At 40.1% G+C, this 25,187-nt stretch overlaps 1 protein-coding gene across 1 annotated transcript in view; it reads right to left on the bottom strand.

Moving 5' to 3' along the window:
• Positions 1-212: 212 nt before the first annotated feature.
• LOC114667504 (ATP-dependent RNA helicase DDX39A) overlaps positions 213-25,187 on the bottom strand; it is a 36,802-nt gene continuing 11,827 nt past the window's right edge. Inside the window, exons 2-10 of the mRNA XM_028822813.2 lie at positions 19,490-19,698; positions 12,652-12,779; positions 11,293-11,569; positions 10,962-11,080; positions 10,554-10,685; positions 10,328-10,437; positions 9,985-10,129; positions 3,158-3,305; positions 213-393 (exon numbers count right to left, since the gene is read on the bottom strand). Coding sequence (XP_028678646.1) covers positions 377-393; positions 3,158-3,305; positions 9,985-10,129; positions 10,328-10,437; positions 10,554-10,685; positions 10,962-11,080; positions 11,293-11,569; positions 12,652-12,779; positions 19,490-19,697 — 1,284 coding nt within the window. The 5' untranslated portion in view covers position 19,698 and the 3' untranslated portion in view covers positions 213-376. The remainder of the gene's footprint in view (positions 394-3,157; positions 3,306-9,984; positions 10,130-10,327; positions 10,438-10,553; positions 10,686-10,961; positions 11,081-11,292; positions 11,570-12,651; positions 12,780-19,489; positions 19,699-25,187) is intronic.

Below are 25,187 nucleotides of genomic sequence, written 5' to 3'. Positions count from 1 at the left end.
CAACGTTTATGTAAGAGTAAATCATAATGTGAAAAAAAGAAACGTACATGTCAAAAAAAAAAAAAACCACACACACCATCAAGCCTCTGCAACAAGTGGACATTTAAAAAGCATTTTTCCATTCAAGAAACCACACACTTAAAGTCACTTCATCTCCCAATAAACTGTAGTTACTCAACAAGGTTCTCCAAAAGAAAAAATCCACACAAGGATACATTTGTATAAAAGGTTTAATTCCTCAAAATTTCCACATTTGATAAACAAAAATACAAACATTTGAAAGGTGGACATTTAAAAAAAGTTTTAAAAGTTTGGGGTAGAGGGAAACAAAATCCAACAGAAGTTCATGGAGCTGGAAGGTTCAATGGTATGGCTTTCATCGACTCTGCTCAACTGTTGAGAAAAGAGGAAAGAGAAGACACATCAGTTGCCAGTCTCACTTAAATCCATTACAAAATGGTTCAAGCCAACACATCTAAAGCTTTGCAGCACCACAAATGAGAAATTTCTTTGAAGCCCTACAGGTCTTTTGGGAAAGAAAGAAATGCCAGATCCTAACTGAGCAAAAAAAGCTCATTCAAGACTGACTTCTATACTGTAACAGAACAGCGGTGATCAAGTATTTTGCCCGTCTTTAGTTGTACAGAGCAGGCCCTCAATAAAACAGTGATATAATGCATATCCTGACAGCATCAGTCCATGACAAAGCAAAGCACACTTAGGAGGCGGCATAGAGATGAATCCGTTGGATGTGGGGATTCCATAATAAAACCCCAAACAATAGTGACAGATACACACACACACACACACTCTAGAAGTTGTGACAAACCTCTCCCCTGCTTTTTGTGCAATGCATAATATACGGGCAAGTCACAGTCTGTATAACTATCATTGAGCAAAATTAAAGGCAAATCATGCAAATGTGGGAAACTAATATTTTGGAATTACAAAACAAAAAAGGTCTACTGCTTTTAATTAAAAAAAAAAAAAAAAGCCTATTGCACCATCTAGTGGTGGAGATAAATTTCTGCAGACTTGTCAGACTAACCGATGAGGAAGAACATTTCAAAATAGGTACACAAACTACCAAACATTTTAGAGAACCTAATCTTTAAGGAAATGTACTGTTTAATGTCTTAATGTTTCATGAAACCAAGGCCTATGCCTTGTAAAAAAAAAAAAAAAAAAAGGTAAATGGCAAATTAAAATAAGTGAAGGATTCATTAAGTGTACAAAACTATTCAAATTTTTGCTTCAAAATATCAACACAAGCCAAACTAGTAACCCTATTGATTCAGAATGTCAGTCCTCCTGTGCAGGTCATCAACTCAGCCTCCAGGAAAAGAACCCGAGACCATCACACTTCCTCCTTCATGTTTGACAGTTGGTGTCACACTGGGAGGGACCATCCTGTCATAAACACCCTGTGTGATGAACCAAAGATTTCAAATTTGGATTCATCGGTCCATAAGACTTTCTTCCAGTCTTCAGTAGTGCACAGCTGGTATTGTAAGACCCTATTTAATCCTTTTAATGAATGGCTTTCTTCATGCCACTCACCCTGATAAACCTGCAGAACAAAAAGACACCTCTGTACAAGCAGAGACTTGCTTTTGTTGACCTGCATTGTTAAGCTGCGCTTGAAGCCGTTATGCTGCGAGGTGCCGATCATGCAAACTGGTGACCCTCAGAAACTCGCCTTCCGATTGGCTTGTGACCGAGTCTGCCAGATCTCAACACATCAGAGGTTTATTGCAGTTTACAATTGCCTGAATTGTGTACAACAGTGTACAGTTTCTCTGAATGAAAGGCCTACATGTTCAAAGGGTAATAATGCACTGACACATTTCATTTGTTATTTGCCACTTTCTTGCCATCACCACTAGAATATTGTCCAAGTAGTACTTCAGATGCTGTGGTAAGTCTGTTACAACTCTACTTAAACCTTCAGTCTGGGTTAAACAAATCAACAGAAGTTGGGACACCTGTGCAAACGGTTTCAAATTGCTAGGCTTCATTTACTTTATTTGCTACAGAATATTTGCAAGTTGTAACCTATTACTTGTTCCCTGAAGTAGGCTCATTTGTACTATTCCAAAAATGTCTTTTTAGTTTTTGTTTACCTAAAACTTTAAAACTCTGGCAAGTTGGCTACTTACATTTTTCCCATTTTAGGTCATGCATTGAATTTCAAATGATTAAATCGGAGATGTTCTAAAACTTTGAACCAGTAGTATGTGAAATATTCTTGGGATTGAAACACACTAAAGCTACGAGTGAAGAGGAAATCAAATGGATGGTGTTAAAACGGTCTGCTTAAGTGGTGTTTTTATCATATTAACACGTTGACTGCTACAAGGCAAAGGGTAAATTTGCTCCCAACTCTAATTGTTTAATAAAGCGTTCCTTTAATATACTAATTAAATGAAGTGTTACTCAATAATCAAAAAATTCTCTTTATAAAAAGGTAAAACACACAGAACTATGTTACCGTGTAGCTGGCACTTCAAACAGAAAACTCCTCATGCAAGCCAACCCGTTAGTTATACGTCTGGGTCTAATACAGTAAGTTAGATCTAACACAAGTCATTGTAACTGAACGTCAGTGGCGAGAGGATTATTCAGATTGCTGAGGTTTTACAACTAGTACATTTTTCTCAAAAACATATCCAAAACATGGCCATTAAGACAAAAGTGAAATATTCTGTTCTGTGACACCACACTTATTTTCATTCCCCTATTTACGTTACCCACAAATATTCTTGTACATGGCACTGTAGCCCTGAAGATCGTGTCCTTGATAACTCAAAAGGTAGCATCCATCCATTAATCCTCTACTACAGGTTAACTTGTAATTAGCACTCAATGTATTAAGTTGTCCTACGTCAATATTTTAAAAACTGAAAAATGGAGCTCATTTTTTTGGTCTGTAATGAAACCTGCCACAGATCAGCAATATCACAAGGCCTCGGGAGCTCGTCTCCATTTCAAGTTTGACTAGTGGAAAGAAACCGGTCCAGCTGCTAGTAATTACTAAGGTATACTGCTTCAGGCCTCTTCAATACCATTAATAAAAGCAGCCTTCAAGTGTTCTGTTGTAGTAACCATAATACCCTGCACCAACTATGACCCCAGCTCTACTCCCCACAGCACTCACTATATGACGAGATGTCGATTTCCTCTGGGAGTTCTGCCACGTTGACCTCAAAGCGATCTTGCACATCATTCAGAATTTTGGCATCTGTCTCATCGGATACAAATGTTACAGCCAGACCTTTAGTTCCAAAACGGCCCGCTCTGGCTACCTGGAGGGGAATAAAAATTTAAAAACCATGAGACCTCTAAAATCAGAAATCAAACACCAAAAAATTAAACCATTCAACTCTGAACAGAGGTCATGCAACTTGTGAAAAATTATCTTCCCAGTTATTTTAAATACAGAGGACATTACTGCCCCCCCACCCCAAACTCCCAGTTCTCAGATTTTTGCTACAAGTAAAATTTGTTGTATTTTATAAATCTCTACCTCGACATCCAATCATCTCTTGTATCCCAGCTATGCCATACAGAATAATTCAGGTGTTTAAGTTATCCTACAAACATCAGTGCACAGGTGAGGAATCAAACACGGGATTGAGGTTAGTTCAAAACAAACCACACATTCACACGCCAACCAAGTTTAGAAAGCTGAACTTACTGTAGACATACATGCAGACTTGTCACTCAGTAGGGCCCATGTGTCAATTTTTGAGATGTATGCAATGGTAAATGAGACATCACACTCCCTTTGTTACTCTAACCACCAAACGGAGCAAACGTTAAGGTTAGCTTTTAAAATAGGGACAGGCATGGGCAGGCAAGTTATTCTGTATCTTTGGAAGTAGCTACACCTTGGGAAGGAACCAAGTAAAGGGGACATTCCCAGGTTGAATTTGGCTCCAGATGTGCCAAACGGCTTTCTTTCCACACCACAAGGCAGAATCTTTAAAATAAGGTTTTTAGTAAATCTTAGATGTAAAGAGAATACAGTAATCCCTCACCTATCGCAGGGGTTACATTCCAGAGACCCCCGCGATAGGTGAAAATCCGCGAAGTAGCGACCTATATTTATTTTATTATTTATACATATTTTAAGGCTTTATAAACCCTTCCCACACTCTTATAAACCTTTCTCACTCTCTTGTTAACCTTTCCCACTCTCTTATAAACACTTCCTATGCTCTTAAACACTTTCTACATTCTTAAACACCTCAGACTAACACTGCACACTGCACGCAGCGATCAGACGTCAATGTGTCTGCACTCGCTTTGTGAAGGGGGGCAGCTGAACTCATGCTGAGCAGAAATGGACTTTGTGCTGCTTCTGCCAAAATGCCTGCTTGTCGCTCTGCGCGAGGAGTGTGTGTGTGGGTGTGTGAGAGCTGAACTCACCTTCGCTCAAACCCCACCTCCCTGGAAGCGCAGTACGCTCCTGCCACTTCGCATTGTCAAGGGTGTGGGGAGCTGAATGAACGCTAAGGAGAAGTGAACTTTGTGCTGGCTTTGTGCTGCTTGTCGCTCTGCGTGTCAATAATTTAAAAGCCTGTACATCACCAATTTTCCTGTCTCACTGTCTTGTCTTGCGTGAAGTTAAAATGTTTTATAATAGTGAGATGTTACTCATATCCTTAGCCCGACATCCACATATCATATGTGTTAAAGTGTGTTTTATAAGTTTACATGTGTTTAAAGCATGTGGGATGGGTATTTTAAGGCTTAAACTATAAAAATATTTATATGGTCTTTCTATATCGCGGATTTTCTCCTGTTGCTGATGGGTCTGGAACATAACTTCCGCGATAGGCGGGCAATCACTTGTATTTAAAAGCCCGCAAAGTCGTGAATCCGCGAAAAGTGAACCGCGAAGTAGCGAGGGATTACTGTACTGGGCACCTAGACAAACTGTACCATAAGGGACGGATCTGCACTCATGGGGTCTAAAGAGCCACAGATTTTCACTTCAACCAGTTTCTTCATTTGTTCCCATTTATTTGCTGCTAAAGCAGTAATTGTAGTTAACTGGCTTGTTACCATTCAGAAACCTTAATAGCCAGTTTCAGTTTTAACCCCTTAACCGCCCTCTGCCGGATATATCCGGCACCGTTGTTTTATTGCTAACGCCATACTGCCGGAATTATCCGGCACATTTGCCTGTGGTTATATGAATGCCTGGCAAGTAGTATAACTGACGGTTTGGCGTGGGTATTATTACTACGTTGTATTTCGACAAGTCTGTGGTTGTTTTGGCCGGTCATGTGACGTGATTCGCATGTAACAGCTGTGAATATGGCGAAACGTAAACTGACTTCAAGTGAGGATTTGCAGGCGATTTTGGACAGTTCTGATCATGATTGTAGCAGTTCTGAAGAAGATTTTAGCGACAGTGATGAGCAGCAACGTGCGCTGCATGATACTGTGAATGAAGACGCATCGGATGATGGCGCTGAGTGGGTGTATCCCCAGCATCTCAGCTGGGCTGCTGCCCGTGGTGAACTACCTTTTCTGCATTCATTTGAGGGAACGTGTGGCTTTATTGTTGATGTAAACAATTACACTGCTGAGCAGTTTTATGAGCTGTTTGTGTCACCTGATTTGATCAGACATTTTGTTCATCAGACAAATCTGTATGCAGCACAGTTTATTGAGAAAAATCCCAATTTACCTCCACATTCCCGTGATCGTGCTTGGTTTGACACTGATGAAAACGAAATGAAAAAATTCATTGGGATTTTGATGTTGATGGGAATAATCAGAAAACCAGATATTGAGATGTACTGGTCTACAGATCCTATGTATGCAACACCTATTTTTGCAGCTGTCATGACACGTAACCGATTCTCTTTGCTGCTGAAATTCTTTCATTTGAATGACAACAGAAATGAGCCAGATAAGAAAGATCCAAACCGCGACCACTTGTTCAAGCTACGTCCTTTGATTGATCATTTATTTGAAGCATTTCAGTTGCCCTACATGCCAGGACCGTCAGTTGCAGTTGATGAGAGTTTATTGTCGTGGAAGGGCCGCTTACAGTTTCGACAGTATCTACCATTGAAAAGGGCACGGTTTGGTATCAAGATGTTTTGCTTAGCTGAGAATTCAGGTTACATTTATAGATTTCGTGTATACACTGGCAAAGAGGATCCTATGAGTAGTATTTCAGCAGTGTGGCCAGATGAATGTAAGGACTTTGGACTTTCAGAAAAACGCTGTCATGTCTGTTCAAAGAAGGGTCAGCGTAGAGACGTCAAGACCTTCTGCTCAAAGTGTCCCAGCAATCCAGGACTTTGTGCAGTTCCCTGCTTTGGCCTGTGGCACAGCAAACTCAAATACTGGGAATGAAACTATGATTGACTGAACTACTTTTGACTTTTGAATTACTTTTGATTGTTCCGTTTTTGTAGTTGACAATAAATCCAGAAGCCTGAGAAAAGGTACATTTTGTGCTTTATTATGTGTTTACCCATTTCTAGAACTTGCACAACATTTAGTGGTCAATACTGCTTGAATAAATGTAAAAAATGTAAAAAAAATGTAAAAAAGTAAAAAAACGAAAATTGTTCAGATTTCACCTGGCGTGGGGAATATTTAGGGAGTTGGCGGTTAAAGGGTTAAACAGCTGCATTTAAATTTTACTGGTCTCTGGTTTTATTATCCAGCCAGTAGTTAACAAAATGCAAAAATCACCACCAGCTCTCCAAGCTAACTTGTTTCCATTTACAATGGTGTATATGCCTCGTGAATTAATCAGTCCTTCATATTTTTTTTTAAGACTAGGGGGCTTCACCCCCTGCTCGCTTCTCTCACCAACCCCGCCCCGGCCAGGCACTTCGCTTCTCTGCCACTCGCGTATGGGATTTCACTTTCACCAAACAACAAATCTTAATTCTCGCGAATGGCGGATACGCCTCTTCGTTGGAAAGAAACACTACCTTTTCCAATGGTAACATGAATTAGACGATCTACAAGTCTCCAACTTAAAGTTTAAATCCGAACAATATATTTGATCTCTTTTTGCTGTTCTGTTATTTCACAGAGTAATAATTTCCGTTTGTTTGCGCTAATACAATATTTTTTGAGACTTTCGAATTTTAGTACTTTCATTATCTAACCTGTTCTGTATGTGTATCAAGTCAACGTTTGTCATTTCAATTATAAAACGTCGTAAAGAATTCAAAGTAGTTTATCTGTTCTGAAAAGGGAGAAAAAACAAATTGTGCACACACACTTAGAAAACTCTACAATGTAATTAAAATTAATCTTAGACAAGTAAAAACACTAAGAAGCCATATAGTTTAATACCAAGTTTCATGATCAGCAAGGACTGTCTAATTAGGAAACTGGCTGGACTGAAAACCAGCAGCCATTGCATCGCTCCAGGACCGTGAGCAAGGATTCCTGCAGTAAGGCTTTAGCTTTTTTTCCCTTTTAAATATATAAAAAACAGGTATGCTGCATTCACACAACTTGGTACAATGGTGGACTTTACAAATCCCAACTTATTCAGTCTAGGGGTAACACAAGGGGCAGGAAGCACATAAAGACAGCCAATCAACTTTCACTTTTCTTTGACAACAAGCCATAACCTCAAGTACATTACCATGGATAAAGGAAGTTGCTGTGGGAAACGGCATGCTGGTAACGTGCAGTTTAGAGTCCCACAGCTGTGGAACTCATGTAGTTTGTACCATGGGTGTGAGAAGGTAAAAGAAAAAGTTAGGTTGGGCATTAAGATTAAAATAAAAAATCTCAATGCAATACATAAGGCACATGATGGATAACTAGTTTTGCAGGAAATTTCAGTATTGAAAAAAGTGGCTTATAGGATCAAGGAGGGGAGCGGCAGCTGCTCCAGTCAAGTTTCTTAAAGCTGAGTTCATGTGTACTCAAATATAAATGAATGTATTAGAGTCTGTTAGATGTATACATACACGTACCAGGAGAGATTTGAAGAGCTCTATGATTACAAAATTCATTGTTCAAAACACAGCATTATTTCCAGAGTCTCCAGGTTGGGTTTATGGGGCAATGGAGAGATGAAAAATCAAATAGTTAAAAATGACACAGCCAGTACTGCTATTTAGGGTCCTAGGTCAAAATTGCTACTAGAGCACACTGTGTCAAGTAGTTTGGGCATTAATCAGTATGACTGTGCCCCATCATGTAATGGTGCCAATTCTAATTTTGTTCTTGCTGTGTGCTTGAAGCTTTTAAGATAATTTGCACCCATTGTGAACTAGAACTTTAATATGCTTGTCAAATGAAGGAATGCAAATGTATATATCCATCCTTATCAGAAGTTAGATGCAATGAGAACTTTAGGAACAATAAGCATCAAGGTTGGTTTACTGTGGATTAGAATTTTCATACAACTAGAAGACATCATTTCATCATGCCCCCCCCCACCACCCCAAAAAAATCTGCCAACACACACACCACTCGTTATATTTTTTTCACTAAAATGATGCAATGATGCAAAAAGCTTAAAATCTATATGGAGTCATTGTTCACATTGTGGTACTCTCGCAGTTTAAATCTGACAAAATGCAAGTGCTCCTCTGGCAACACAGACACACTTATATTCCATCACTAACTTAATTTGCAAACAATACAGTAATCCCTCCTCCATCGCGGGGGTTGCGTTCCAGAGCCACCCGCGAAGTAGGAAAATCCGCGAAGTAGAAACCATATGTTTATATGGTTATTTTTAGAATGTCATGCTTGGGTCACAGATTTGCGCAGAAACACAGGAGGTTGTAGAGAGACAGGAACGTTATTCAAACACTGCAAACAAACATTTGTCTCTTTTTCAAAAGTTTAAACTGTGCTCCATGACAAGACAGAGATGACAGTTCTGTCTCACAATTAAAAGAATGCAAACATATCTTCCTTTTCAAAGGAGTGCAAAGCAAGCAGTCAAAAAAAAAATCAATACGGCTTTTAAGTATGCGAAGCACCGCCGGTACAAAGCTGTTGAAGGCGGCAGCTCACACCCCCTCTGTCAGGAGCAGGAAGAGAGAGAGAGAGAGAGAGAGAGAGAGATAGCGAGAGACAGATAAAAAAAATCAATACGTGCCCTTTGAGCTTTTAAGTATGCGAAGCTCCGTGCAGCCTGTCCTTCAGGAAGCAGCTGCACACAGCCCCCCTGCTCACACCCCCCTACGGCAGCGCAAGAGAGAGAGAGAGAGAGAGAGAGAGAGAGAAAGTAAGCTGGATAGCTTTTCAGCCATCTGCCAATAGCGTCCCTTGTATGAAATCAACTGGGCAAACCAACTGAGGAAGCATGTACCAGAAATTAAAAGACCTATTGTCCGCAGAAACCCGCGAAGCAGCGAAAAATCCGCGATATATATTTAAATATGCTTACATATAAAATCCGCGATGGAGTGAAGCCGCGAAAGGCGAAGCGCGATATAGCGAGGGATCACTGTATTCCATTTTACAGAGTCAGGAGGGAAATAACACATTCCTACCACCTAGAGCACACTGCCTCCATTGCTACTGGAGAAAGCCATCAATAAAAGTAATACTGGTAAAGGAAGAAACCATTGTTAACTGGAGAACATTCTTCAAGTAAATGGTAAAGCTGATGCCCTACTCCAAACACTCCCCTGTACTGTGTACTTATTTACAAACATTTTACATATAAAACTACAGGGCGAGTCAAAATCGTGTTAACATTTGAATGGCGGAAACAATTTACTTACAAAATATACTTATGTGCAAAATGATTTACTGGAATGTCTCAAACCTGTTCGCCATCATGTTCAACACGTGTGCCATATGTGGCACAAACAGTCCACAAAAATTGTATAAAAGTTTATACATAGCAGTACCATCAGTGTTAACATAATTTTGACTCGCTCTGTCTTTGGTTTTCTACAGTGGTTCTTGCCCCACAAAATAAACCCCAAATGATAAATGTAGCCCAACTTTGAGATTACTCACTCTGTGCAGGTAAGTATCTGAATCTTCTGGCATGTCATAGTTAAACACTATGTTAACCCGTTCAATGTCCATTCCTCTGCCAAACAGGTTAGTTGCAACCAGGATCCGCCTCTGGAAATCCTTGAACTGCTGGTACCGTGACAGCCTGCCAGACAGACAAAGGCCCCAGTGACCATTCAGCCTCGATCAAGAAGTAACCACCACATCATGCAGACTAAAAACAGAATGATGTGGAAAAACAATTCCTTTCCTTATCCTGACAATTCTATGTGAGCCAGCATGACGACAGCTGAAATCATTTACAAGGAGTGAAAACAGCAGGTAGTGTCACACATCAGCTTACCGGTCTTCCTGAGTCATGCCTCTGTGAATTGCAATTGCTGGGAAATTCTGCTCTACCAGCAGCTGTGAAAGGGCGACACAACGCTGGACTGACTTCACAAAGATGACTACCTGGAATTACAGCAAAAACAACAGGGTGGAATGGAAGAACACTAAAATATTTCATGTAGCAACATTTAAAAAATGGCAGAAGTTAGAAGGAAAAAAAGTAAAGCTGATCAACCAACCTGATTAAATTCCAGCACATCAAGCAAATCAAACAACTTTCTGTTTTTTTCACTATCCTTTAGCTTGCAATAGTACTGCTGAAGGCCATGCAAGGTCAACTTTGTTTCATCATCAACGAAAACTTCCATGGGCTGCAAGAAAACAAAAACTTTACTTTCAACTGGGCCAGTCTACACTACCATGGAGAAGTAGTAAATGGCAAAGCCTACTGATAAAGGTCAGAATGGAAACATTATCTCCAAAACCAATATAAAACTGATGCAAGCAGTGTTACATAAAATGGTATTAAAAGAAAATATCAAACTTTAAGACTAAACAAACATTTCAGTTAAGGGCTGGTAAATACTGAAGTGAATGACAGTGGCCTGCTGAAACTCTTTCCGCATCCATCCATGCGCAATACTTACATCCTGCATAAACTTGCGACAGACGGGCCGAATGTCTTTGCTAAGTGTGGCACTGAACATCATGCATTGCTTCTCATGGGGAGTCAGCCGGAAGATGTCCTGCACATCTCTGCGCATGTCTAAAGAATCAAAATGAAAAAAGATCTCATGGAACGAACTAGAAATGCTTGTTAATACATTTAGGCAAGTTGGACTGTTTAGATTGGATTTCTTATGCAACATTTCAAGTATGAAAAATAAACAGGAGAAAACATTTCCACACACAAACTACCAAAGCAATGAAACATGGAGACTACTTTTAATAAATAAGACAGGCCGGAATAAGCCTCACCAAGTTGCTCCAGCATCTTGTCACACTCATCCAAGATAAAGTGCTTGACGTTCTTCAGGCTGAGCGTTTTATTGCGAATCAGAGCCAAGATACGGCCAGGAGTGCCCACCACAATATGAGGGCAATTCTTCTTTAGCAAATCCTCATCTTTTTTGATCGCCAGCCCTCCAAAAAATACTGCTACTTTCACAGTGGGCATATATTTGGAGAAACGCTCATATTCCTTACTAATCTGAAAAGCCAGTTCTCGCGTGTGACACATCACCAACACAGACACCTACAAAACAAAAAGTACATGTCCTATTTACCATAAACAAAGTTTACACAAATTTGTTTTCAGAAAAACTCAAAAAATTAAATACAGAAATTTAATTCAAAGTTAAATTCCTTTCACACAAATAAGCAGGTCTGATAAGTCCAACATCATTGCAATGGATTTAGTATAGACAATAAGCGGATCTTGCAGTAGCAGTGACCAGGTAAACACAAACAGTACAGGCAAGGTGTAGCTTTAATACACACACGGATGGGGTGGAGAGGTCTATTAATGGAATAGAAATGTCAACATGATGATCAGCATCCACAGCAGGCCTTACAATGGACCACTGGTGCCTTACCCAAATATAGTCGCTTCCTGCTGGCAGGATGGGCTTTGTTCTTTCAAAAGCTAATTGGATTAATCAAGTTTGTGAATGCCATGATAGTCGATTTTTAAATATATCTTAATATATTAAGGCACCACCTGAAAGTATGTTAAGTCAGCATGCAGTTTCAGAGTACTGAATTTTAGAACCAGTTCCAAATTGTGGTATGTACAGTACATGCGCAGTGAAGGTTCACCTTAAAAATGGTACCAGGCCTGAGAGTCCGATTATTGTAAAATACTAACTGGAATTAGAGGTGAACCGGATGCCATAAACACACATCTAATGACCTAAAAATGAATTTCAGAGTCTATGCTGGCCTCCAAACAATAAGCACTTCATTTTTCTGTTATGTTCATTGACCAGTCAAACTTATTTATAAAAAAAAAAAAAAAAAAAAAAAAAGTGTATTACATACTGTAAAACAATTTGTGAACAGAAGGAAACGGCATACACCACTATCTAAAAACAGAGGTAACAATCTCAGTTCATTTTATAAAATTTAAAAAGCACAAACAGGTTTTCCAGTTTAGATAGAGGCCACACAACTAACAACTATTCTGTGCAATTGCAGAAGGAACTGGCTAATAAATATAACCCCAAAGGAGCTTATTGTTTTAATTGGATCACAAGAGTTTAATGGTATTCTAAAATATAATTAAATATGCATAATGAGATTGTAATCAGTGCTAAAGCTTCACACACACACACTTACCTGACCATCAACCGGTTCAATCTGTTGCAGAGTAGCCAACACAAACACGGCAGTCTTCCCCATACCAGATTTTGCTTGGCACAAAATATCCATGCCAAGAATTGCCTGAGGAATGCACTCGTGTTGAACTAAGAAAGAAAAAAAAAAAAAAAAGGAGGCAGAAAAACAAGGTGATTTAATATGAACAGAAAGATGATAGATACAATTTAAAAAAAAAACTTTTTTTAGCGAACATTATCAAGGTAGTTAAAAAGCAAAGCCATGTTCAGAGGTGATATAACCTATAAAAATTACCCAGAATTTTCTTTACCACTTCAGTGCCAATAATGAAAACGGACATCAGAACCTTAAAAAACACAAGCTGCATAACAGCCTGTGCACACACATTCAACCTGTAGTGAGAGGGAACTATAAATCCAAAGAATAAAAGGGCAATAGGGTGAGGGGGTGCCTTGCGGGTGCTAACAAGACCCTGGGGCAGTGCCTTAATATCAAGGGTTCATCAACTAGTTTCTCAAGGGCCAGATGACCAAATGTTAAATGTTGGTAAGGCCAACCATAATTCTTGGCTCTCGGCATTCACATGTGAATGCGATGCACACCAATTATAATTCTGTGTATCACAGGGTGTTTGACATTAATATTGAATATTATTGACATTTAAAATCAATATGAATTAAAAAAAAAAAAAAAAAAAAAAAAATTCCATGGAATGCCACTTAAATGAACAATTGTCTGGACTGTCAGTCCCTTGACATATTACTTTGTAGCATTTGACATAAAAATCAAATTTGTTAAATATTTTTAATCCATATGAAGCGAGAGCAATTCGTAAACACCGATGTCGGTAGGCATCTGTGGGGTTCTAGCGAGTGCTCATTTTTATTGCATTCATATAAGAAAAGCTTGACTCACATTTATACATCTAGCCAGTGGCTCCATCCTGGGGACTGTGGTATAGCAGGTCCACAGCTCTCAGCAATGGCCAGTTTAAAATAAATAAATCACTGCACTCGTGGCTTAGTGAGGGGGTGTGGTGGTTGAATGGCTGAAGCAGTTCTCAGGGCGATTTGGGCGTTTCCCACCTAAGTGCACAGGTAAGGGACCCCCGCATCCGTGATTGTTCCTGGGGCTGCTAATTTGCTGGAGCTGCCATGCACTCTCGATGTACAGAAGCGCGAGTCGGCTAAATGAACGGAAAAAAATGAAATGAAATGAACGGAAAGAAAAAGAAAGAAAGGTTCCTGGAGAGCACAAAGCTGGGGAGAGAGAGCGCGAGCACCGGTGCAAGACAGCAAGCGAGTGCAGGCTCTCATGCAGCTGTACGGGAAGCCTGGGTGTTGGGCCGACACCCGGGAGTTGTAGTGGTCGCTCCCGCTGAGTGATCATGTAGTGGGAGTGACCAGTGAAGTAGGACGACTGGCAGCGTAAGGCCGGGAAAGCAGCAGGAGTCGGGAGGCTTGGTGGGTGAAGTCCTTGATGTGAGCGTCCTGGTCATCAAGGATACCAAGTCTCGGGCCTGGGATGAGTGTGTGACTGAACCCAGAATCGGGAGGCCTCCAGACCGGTCGAGAGGAGTGAAGGTCAGTTGCAGAGAGCACGCATCTCGCCTGCTGCAGGGCCCAAACGGGTGAAGTAGGAGAGACGCTAGGATAAAAAACACCGGGCACTGAATTGTATTTTAAAGGACTGCTTCCGTCGTTGTTTTAACCTCGTTTTTAGGGATTGTTTTTAACCTCTACTTTTCACTTCAGTCTTCAGTAAATCCAATAAAACCAGTTTTTAAGACAATGCACTGGATTAATTTGAACACCTTGGTTTTGTTGATTGTTTTAATAAAAGCACTTTTTCACCATCCCCTTGCTATGTTGCTGCCTCACTGCTTAGCTCATCGGTAGCATTACCGACGGTGACTGGTTCAAGGGCTCCCGAACAGCAGATGGGAGCATGGAGTTGAACCTGCATCGTCACAGTGACCCCCCCCCCCCCCGTGGCTGCGGGTTTTTGTTCCAACCAAATTCACAATCTGGTAATACTCAATAACACCTCATTTTATTTAATTAGATGGTCAGTTAAACTCTTATTCTGCATTCAGAGAAAAAACTAAGGTTTTTACATATATATATATATATATATATATATATATATATATATATATTTCAATTTTTTCCTAAAGCTATAAATGCTTACCTATTTTGTGGTTTTCCTATTTTCTCCTTTTCCTGTGTAGTTTGCGCCCTTCATTTAACCCTAATAGCGACAATTTACCAGCACAACAGACACTCTGGATGATGAAAGCAACGACTTCAGTGTCAGACCTGCTACACTCTACAACCAATTTTTTTTATTTTTATTTGAAAAGTCTTGCTTTCTGTGCCAGGTACCTACTGGGTATGCACAAATATAGTTTTGGTTTTACTACATCACATTAGGAACTCTGAGAAATAGACATTTATACGTTTACTGACAATAAAGTATTTAGTCACGTTTATGTTTCACATAAGCTATTAAATACAACAGAAAAGTGTTTTGCTCCCGATTTTCTTTTGTATCCAATGTCTGGTGCATCAGGTTGAAGTGTCCAACAGTAGTCAGCAAGCATTGATGGATTCCAGTTGCCCTGGTATCGTCTCTCCATCGTAGCAATGTCCTGGTGAAACCTTTCACCGTGCTCATCACTGACAGCACCAAGATTTGCGGGGAAGAAGTGTGAGTGGAGGAAATGAATCTTGAGCGACATGTTGCACTTCATTGTCTTGTATGCTTTGAGAAGCATGGCTGCCAGCTGAATGGAGTTTGGGGCTCTAACTGCCCAGAAAATTGTCGTCAATATCTTCTGAAGACTTTCCAGGCACTTTCTTCTGGCCCAACTAACAGAGCTTCAAACCACTTGTTACTCATAACATGTCTGATCTGGGGGCCAACAAAAATGGCATCTTTTGATCTTGGCGTCAGTTATTCTTGGGAACATTTGTCTTAAATAACGAAAACCTTCGCCAGTCTTGTTCAGTGCTTTCACGAAATTCTTCACGAGTCCCAATTTTATGTGATGAGGACGCAAAAATATCTTTGCCGGGTCGACAAGTGATTTGTGTATCACATTTTTCTGTCCTGGAACTAACTTTTTATGGAGTGGCCAGTTCTGTCAAGAATAGTAGTAATCCCTTCATGTGAACTGCTACATCATAGAGTGCCTTCCCACCCACATTAGCAATCTGGTCACTGCTCAACAAAATTCGGTTCATTGGATCAACATAAATAGCAGCTAACAAGATTTGATTATCCAGTAAGAGACGCTCTCTTTTCTTCATTGAAGATGCGATGCCATCAGCTATTAACCCTCCACTTTTGTTCAAAGAATCCATTCCAAGAAAAATTTACCAGGTGTTAAATAAATCTTCATATTGCAACCTCTTGGCGACAGTAAAGGGGCAAGAAAGTAGACTTTTCCAATTTTTACTTATGCCCACTGACTTTCAGTTAAAACATTTTCACTGTCCAGTTCAAGAAAGTCTTTTAGTTCAAGCAAACGCTTTACCATCAAATAAGTGCTTCCCCAGCGTGTCTGATCCAAAAACGGCTCCTTTTCCTGCACATCTTTTCAAAATGGCATCTGTTTTAGGAGCCCTGGCTGCAACAGTTTCTTGCCTCAATTTGCCAATTAAAGTAGCTGCATGACGATCTTTCAATCCATCTCTTATTGCAAATTGCAGAGTATGAACAGTACAATGCATATGTTAAATAGTAGTAAGCTTAGCTGCTTCTTCAGCAATGTTATCCAAAATTTTGTTTTTACTTTCTCCAATACTTGCAGAACTGTCTTCCTCTAATATCTGTGTCACTTTATCTACTTTATTAATTTTCTCAATTGTGATTAACATATTAGAAGCATTATCTGTCACAATACATAGAATCTGTTCCTTTTTAATTTCAAAATCTTCTAGAACAGGTGGTGTGCAAAGTTATGCTAAAGTTCAACCCTGGGTGGGAGCATGGAACCCCTGAACACACATCAGGCCACAGCACACACCTACATCATGACACTTGTTTACACTCAAATGAAACTTGTTAAACACATTATATCTGAAATAAAATGAACACTTTTTGCAATGTACCATAATCCAGATTACAATATGCGAATGTCAGGTTGTTTAATAGCTCAGCTGAACTTCACACTAGTAGTAACACCACCACACTGGGCTTTACTCTTACATCAGAGAAGTAATTAATTATGACAATTTAAATTTATTAAGAGTTGGTACATTTTTCGCTGACTCCAGGTACCCAAAATTGTCTCCGAATCCACAGCCCTGCTTGTGCGATTAGTTAACAGCAAGAGACATTACATTGGCCTTTTCAATCTCTAAAATGATTGAGAACATCACTTGCTAGTACTTCCATCTCTTCTCATTGTTGTTGTATCAGACTTTTTTTTCCCAGAATGGATGAAGTTGGGGTGCCCCTTACTTTGTCGTCTGTCACAACCTCCTCTATAGCAGCTAATAACCATTCACTGACTCTGGGATTGCGAGAGAATGCATTATTCTCCCCAACCCCCTGAGAAGATCTGCTACACGGAGGAAGGCTGATGAAGCCTTTTCTTGCTCAGAACATGATACTTTATTAATCCCCAAGGGGAAATTCACATATTATCAAAGTTCATCTGCTTTAATGGCTCATTACCAGACATTGCACTTTATGTCTATGAACATCCGAGCCTGCTGGAAAATGTGTGTCAACGTTTGAGTGCTTTGTACTTCTCAGATTGTATTCTTTCATGACAGCAACAGACTTGATGCAGAGTAGACATACTGGTTTTGTTAAAACAAGTACAAATAGATATTGTTCAGTCCAATTATTAAACTGCCTATGTTCACTGTCAACTCATCACTTTAAAATGGAGAGAGACATTTGCTAGCTGAAAAACAGGAGTAGTGGAATCTTGGCCCCCAGCAAAGCTTCGAGGCGCACACTTCAGAGGCATCTAATCCTGGTGTGACAGCAAGGGGTGAGGCAAGGAGAACAAGCCATTTTCTATTCCGGGGATATGAATTTTGTACATTGGTGCTCAAAAACAAGTTGATCTCTAGTGATAAATGCATTTTAATGAGCCAGATCAATTATTAAAAATACACACACACACACAGCACATCACCTGGTCATGGCCCACCAGTTGAAAAACCTTACTTTACAATTGAGCAAAAGTTCAAGCAAGGAAAGGCTTCCAAAGACCGTTGTGAGAATTTTAGAAAAGGGTGTGCACAATTATATAAAATAAATGAACAAATTCAGAAATAAGTGGGAATACGTCTTAGGATCAATCAGTTACCAAAATAATGAGCTTGGTGGTAGATTCCATGGCTTTAACATCAAAACCCACTGGTATACAAATAAAAGGTAAGTCAGTAAGTCTTAATAAGCAATTGTATTAAAACACACCCTGCTCTACAACACAAGACATGAAACAGTCCACTTAACAAGCAATACTCCCATCAACACGGTATAATCCCAAATCTGCAGGAGTGCAATGGCACCATAACCCATTATGAAGAATCATGGATTGCCAGATCTAAAACTCTGGCATAGAGTTCTGTCAAAGGAGTAAACGGTGGAAGGTGAGCACACCTTAAATAGGGCACTACCAGTCTCCTCCACACTGAAAGAACACCAAGCCCTTCTCTGACTTATCCTGATGGCAGACAAGATAAACAACTATAAGCAGATGGTATACAGCAGCTCACAAAGATTACCAGAATATTCAAATATAGACATTCACATAAAATGAACACCCAAAGATTTAAATCTTCATGTCAACTTTCATTGGCCTAGAGAACAATCCTCAACATGTAATGCAGATTACTCATTTTAAATTTTTTGTAACTAATTTTTTTTTTTTACCAAAAACAAAACATTGAGATAAGCCACAGTTAAAACAATCCTCATGCCATTTAAAGCAAGAAATTTACCTGAAACTGTCAGTCAGTTAAACATGGGAATTGCAAACATGCTTGGTGCCAGGGTCCGAACGTCTACTACTCCAAAGGAACGGACTCTAAATGGGACATCAGCCCATCTCCTCTCTTTTACTCACTCACAAGAACAGGTCATCTTAAAAAGATGAATGTGCATTTTATCTATTCCAAATGTACACAACATTCAAATTCCACCTGCTGAGCTCCACATGACCACTCTCACTGCTACATTGCCCAATTTCACTTCAGTTAAAGTTCATGCATTATGTTTGTGGCAACTGTGATGCTGTTTATGTAGAGCACAGCAATTTAACAGCTCTCCAAAGCAGAACCAGTAAATTCCCAGAACTGCTCCTTGGTACTCACGAGACCTTAACTTAGATGACATGTATAACCCACTAGGTGCAGAGATCTAAACAGGAATGACAGAAATAAAGGCCAAAGTGAGAATGGGATGGCATATTAACGTAGAATTTAGCTATACTGCCCCATAGCTCCGAAGTACTGCATTCAAAACCAAAGTTAGACATTCCACGTGGTGTTTGCAAATTCCCCTATCGTTTGCTTGTGCTTGGAAAGTGTGGGTACTTACCACACAGTCCAAACAAGGATGGGTTAAGCTTACTTACAACTGTAAAATTAGCTAATTAGTCATAACAAGTCGGCACACTTTGTGATGGACTTGTGCCTAATGCAAGGTTGGTTTCTGTCTTGTTCTTCACATTAAGAAGCCTATCCAAGTACCACTGTACTAGAATAAATAGGATTAAAAAAAAAAAAAATAGATGAATGAAAGGTCAGGTCTGCTTTACAGAGCTCAAGTGAAAGAAGAAAATTCTAACAAAAAAATAAAAAGTTGTTTTTACCTTCTGATGGATGCTCAAAGCCACAGTCAACTATGGCTCTGAGCAACTCTGGTTTGAGCAGGAAGTCTCTGAAGCCGGAACTATGGATGGACACATAGGAACCTTTGACATCCTTTTTACCAGCAGGCTGTACAGTCTCTGGAGCAGTCTGGGGCTCCTCGTCTTCCTCATAGTCTAGCAGCTCATTCTCAACATCATTTTCTGCCATCCTGCAGGAACCAAAAAAGTACAAAAGGTCAGGCTACCTACTTCTACAGAAAGTCATATCAACTGTGTAAAACTAGGCAAGCAGATAATCCTAACCACCAAAATCAGATGTGCTAGATGGATATAGTTAAGCACATGAAAAATAAGGAAGGTACAAACACCTTAACCAACTGCACCTACTTTACATCAGGATGTACAGTTTGATGGGTAATATGTAGACATTGAATTTGACCGAATGTGTGAATACTTTTACATAAGCACTATTCATAGTCAACCTCCTGATCTCCACAAACATTTATTCCAATGATAACAGTAACTTGGGTGAATTAGTGGTAACTACCTACCACAGCAGGATAGCAGGAAGAGAACAGAACGAGGTAAGTAACACTTTTCAAAAACTAGGTTTCAATAGTATGACGCCACCAGTGCCATACAGAAGGTCCAAAAATACATCCGGTCAGGGAGCAGCAACTCGTACAGCATGTTGCCTTACCCACCAAATGACAAAACAGCTCGGTATCCTGGTTGGCAACCCCAGTCCCACCCTCTGGAAATGAGGCTCCATCTGCTGCAGCCAGGTGTCATGTGGGCATCCCTTTGGCTTGGTCCAGCAACTCGGATCCTCAACAATGAGGATCCTGCAAACCGGATCACTCTCAGGGGAATCGCACCACATGGCCATAGTGCCGTAACTGACACTCCTTCACACTACAGGTAATGCGCCTCATTGGGGACTCTGAGCAACACAAAGTCAAACCAGTGGTACCCAAGGACTCTCCAACGAAACAGTACTGAAAGAGTCCAGTCTTCGTCTCAGGTCACCAGATAGCATCCATGTCTTGCAATCACATAGCAAGACAGGAAGCACCAGGACTCTAAAGACTTGGACCTTCGTCCTTTGGCATAGATATCGGGAGCTCCACACACCCCTTTCCAGCAACCTCATGACCAAACCCATGATCTCCCAATCCATCTAATGACTTCATAGGAAGAGTCACCAGAGGCAGGTCTCTCAGTGACATTCATGTCTCATGCTAGACTTAATCAAGTACTCCTTCATGGCACCCCCTTACACAAACAGACTGCTCATTTCATAGGGAGAAGGGCTAAGCAGCTAAAAACTCCAATTCCAACTTAATGTTGTGATGCACTTTGGAATGTTCCAGCAAGTTACATTGTTAGAACTCAGGCAGTCACATAGCAACATTTTGGGATTAGTAACAGACATCCTGCTGAAGAGTCTGAAGCAAATGCACAAATGAACATTCCTGCATTACAATGGAAAAAGGGAGGTTGGATAGAACAGTGCAGAAAGAACCAAGTTAAAAGTAACATGTTCTTATTTCTTAACTTTGTATTAGGATACATTTGTCCAATGACAGGAGACCAATCAGTCCATTAAGCTTGTTTGAACAGCTATGTTGTCACAATATCTCATGCAGATACATTTTTTTTTTTTTTAAATAAAATAAGTAGTTTGCTCATGATTTGCTAAAACACACAAAACACCACACACTCCCCGGCTTCAGTACAGAATTCAATCCCCCTACTTAAGAGCTCCGCTGGATCAATTTTCATCAGTCTTGAAGGAGTTTGAAGACCTTGATTAGGTCTTTATTGCTCTTCTCTGCACAGCTTCTAGTGTGGCTACATCCCTTTTGCAGAACTGCACAGTTAAAAAAAAACCAAACAGTACCTTGTTATGGCCTTTAGCATTACCTCCAATAAATAGGATTTGTGGTCTTCCATATTTAAGGCCAAACAATTACTACTCATGCAAGGTTGTAACCCTTTCAATTTCAAAAAAGGATGGATAATCACTAATTGTTTGCAACCCCCACCACAACTGTGGTGTTCCGGGTCACTGCCCCCCGGCCAAAGTATGCTGCCACCACCAGAAATGATGGGAAGATGGAAGTATGTGAATTTCGCCTTGGGATTAACAAAGTATCTATCTACACAGGAGTATTCTGTTAATAGTGACACATTCAAGGACTGCAGAATGCCCTGGGGTGCCTGGGTAGTCTTTTGGCATTGAAATACCACAGGTTTCATTTACTTCAACATCAAACCCAATGGAGCTTTGATTTTCGTGGCCATCTGACCATAGTTTGTACCGTATATACTCTGTTTAAGATCACCCGCAGATAAGTCTGGGCTTGATTATACCGTATAATTTCCAGTATTTTATAATGTTGGTCGTACAAGTTGAATGCGGAAAACTCACGCTATTGGTCCAAGAGATTATGATATGCTAACGCCCACCTGAGAGGGTAACCACGGAGCACACGGCCCTTTTTTTTTTACCTCTATGTATTGTGCCTACGTGACCACACAGTAATACCCGCACTATTCCGAAGCGACGATTGTACCGTTTTGTGTATCTCACACCCTCATAAACCTTTATCGTAACAACACCCCTTATCTAAGATGGAGCATTCGAGCAGAAGAAAATAGGAAGCTGGTTTTAAATTAAAAGTCATTGAAATGGAGAAAAACTGGTAACTATGCTGCTGCAACACCTTACCTACGATTGAACATTCAATCAGAAGAAAATATGAAGCTGGTTAAGTCATTGAAGTGGCAAAGGAAATTAGTAATTGTGCTGCTGCAACAAAATTCAATGTGTCTGAGAAACTGGTGCATGATTGGAGGAGGCAAGAAGATGGTAAAAAAATGTGTCGTATTTTTTGAACAGGCATATAAGTCAGGGTCTGATTTTATGATCGATTTTTTGGGTTTCAAGACCCAACTTATATGCAAGTGTATACAGTAATTAAGCTGGACATCAAGACTTCATTGATATACACCACAGTTAAGCTTTTAACTCTCTACTGGAGCTATTTTTAGCTGTTAATACTGTAAAGCACTTTGAGCTACATTCATTCATGAAAATGTGCTGATAAAGACAAGACAAAATGTGACAGTCCAGTTGGTAAAGCTGAATGCCATCTGCATACATGCGAGACAGATTAACTGTACCCGAAAAGGCAATAAAGTAAAAAGAGAAAGGTTACAAACTTCAGTATATAATGGGGGCACAATTAGCACACTTTTGAACATTAACCAAAAAGTAAGCCTTGCATGAGAAGCAGATAATAGTCTGCCAATTTTCAATACTCTATCATGGAGGTATAGTCAGAGTTGCCCACTGTGTTTAACTATCAGAAACACTGCAACATTTCATCTACTGGAATATTACAACGTCACTAGCAACACGTAAGAGCATTTCTAATTCTTTCAGGCTGTGACACAGATCTGATTTTAAGTGCACAATGTAACTTTCCAGAGCATATTTAGGCCATATTCATGTGTGATACTAGACCCCATAGAGACATATGAAGCATGTCACCTTCAAGTCTGACCACCTGACCCTCTATTGGCAGATTTAAAACACGCAAGGGATTCTTGGGGAGGCATTAACAGAAGTTGTCAGACAATCCATTCTGAAAATTGTCAAACCACTAACTTTGCATCAACGTCCTCCACATCTCACCCCACTAGTCCTTGTTCCTCTCTCTTTTGGCTGCAGGTTTCTACGGACAGATGCGTCAGTAAACACCACGCCAAAATCTGAAATGTGAAGCACTGCAGCAACCAGTGGACTGCTTGGGTTCATGGTGGTCAAAGTGATCGGTCTGAAAAACGTGCTAATAATTTTGCACGTATGTGGTATCACATTCAGGATCGAGAGCCTTACAACCTCGTTTAAAGTTATGCATCATTTGTACAATACAAAACAAATGGGTTTAGGCAAAATTCAAAATGGGGTCATTTTTGGCTGCAGTGTGAACAAAGCCATAATGTATCATTTTTATCTATCAATGATAAACATTGGGGCCTCAAGAAAATTAAAAACACCTAGTAAACTGACTAAATAGCATGTCTAATTTTATAAAACAGAGGAAATCTGATGCAATTTAAGCAATGTGTTTCCATAATATGCAAGCACAAACTAATACCAAATCGGTTACTGGACTCAAAGGTATGGCACGACAGTAAGCACTGCGGTCTGTTGAATCCAGCGCTCTGGAAATCTCATGCCTAGTGGTGGTCCAGATGGACTATGCTCCACATCTGCAAAGGCTTTCCTTCTACAGCCCAAAATTGTGCACATTATGCTGACTGGCAATTCCAATTTGGGCCCCTTGTGATTTTGAGGATGTGCATGAATGGGCCCATGATGGTCTAATGCCCTTTCCAGTGCCAACTCCAGCGGCATAAAAGGTATCAGGCATACAAAGGCACCAGCTATCTACAATACTAACCTGGATTAAGTGGGTTAGAGAATATTGGGGCCCAAAATACATTGAAGGTGCTACAAAGATACTCAACCAAGGATTAGGACCAATAGCCATGAACCACTGCATTAAGAAGATTTCCTCATGTACCCGGGCATTAAAGGGACCATCACTGCCAGGAACTTTGTAGGGACCCAATTTGTGCAATGCATGAATAATTTTCAGTGTATGAAACACATTGGGCAGTGCCATAAAGTGTACGAGTGTTCATCCCAAATGAAATTCCTCATCTTCCTTTGATCAGTAAGCTTAAGTTTTAATTAAATACACACACAAATAAATAAGGCACAAATCACAAGGGTTGGGGGGAGCATTATGTAGTTCACAGACAGACATGACATTTCACTTTGCTCCCTCTACATTAGACTGCAATTAAATTCTTTAAGTGAAAAGTCTTTCGAAGCAGAATATTCAAATGTGTTCATCTTTGAGTAAGAAGCAAAGAGTGCACCTGTCAAAGAAACAACAGCAAAACAAAAAGGATTCGCAAGTACAATGTAAATCGAACTGGTGACTAAGGCTGGAAAATACTTATGACTTTGCATGTGTGTAATTTAGCGCAGACACGTGTGAAAAACAAATTGCAATTCAGGCAGAGGGCACATGCACAATACAGATCAGAGGGTGATGGAAGCAAAATAAGAGGCACAAATCAGGCAGTGTCACAAAGAGATAATCAAGTGCACTGCACACATGCGTAGCACAGACTGGGTAGTGACTGGGATAATCCTGCAGAAAAGGTCCATTTGCTAATATGCTATGCACAGGTGGCAATGTAGAGATATCCGGTGGTATCCTCTTTAATAAAATCCCTGTGTGCGTCCAGGTGTCCGTGTGTGTGATTTCTGGTGAAGTGCGCATGCGCGGGGCACGGTGCGATGCGCGAGATTACTGTCAAGAGAAAGTTACAAGCATTTTACAGAAATACAAACCAATATTACTGCGAGGGGAAATTAAAGGTACACAATACAGTGACTCATTACTGCCACATACAAGCCAGTATTACTGTCAGAGGAGATTAAAGGCATATTACTGACGCGCACGCCTGTATTACTGCCAGAGAAAATTAAAGGTATATTACAGACGTACAAACCAGCGGATGTACAAGACAGTATTACTGTCACAGAAAAATAAACACAAAATACACGGCGGCAGCCCACAAAAAACGGTCAGCTCAGCAAGTAAACAAC

Source organism: Erpetoichthys calabaricus, chromosome 17 (assembly GCF_900747795.2).
Source record: "Erpetoichthys calabaricus chromosome 17, fErpCal1.3, whole genome shotgun sequence".
In the NCBI taxonomy this organism is placed as follows: Eukaryota; Metazoa; Chordata; class Cladistia; order Polypteriformes; family Polypteridae; genus Erpetoichthys; species Erpetoichthys calabaricus.
The sequence above is the reverse complement of the archived record's forward strand: the minus strand, read 5'-3'. Positions and strand labels throughout refer to the sequence as shown.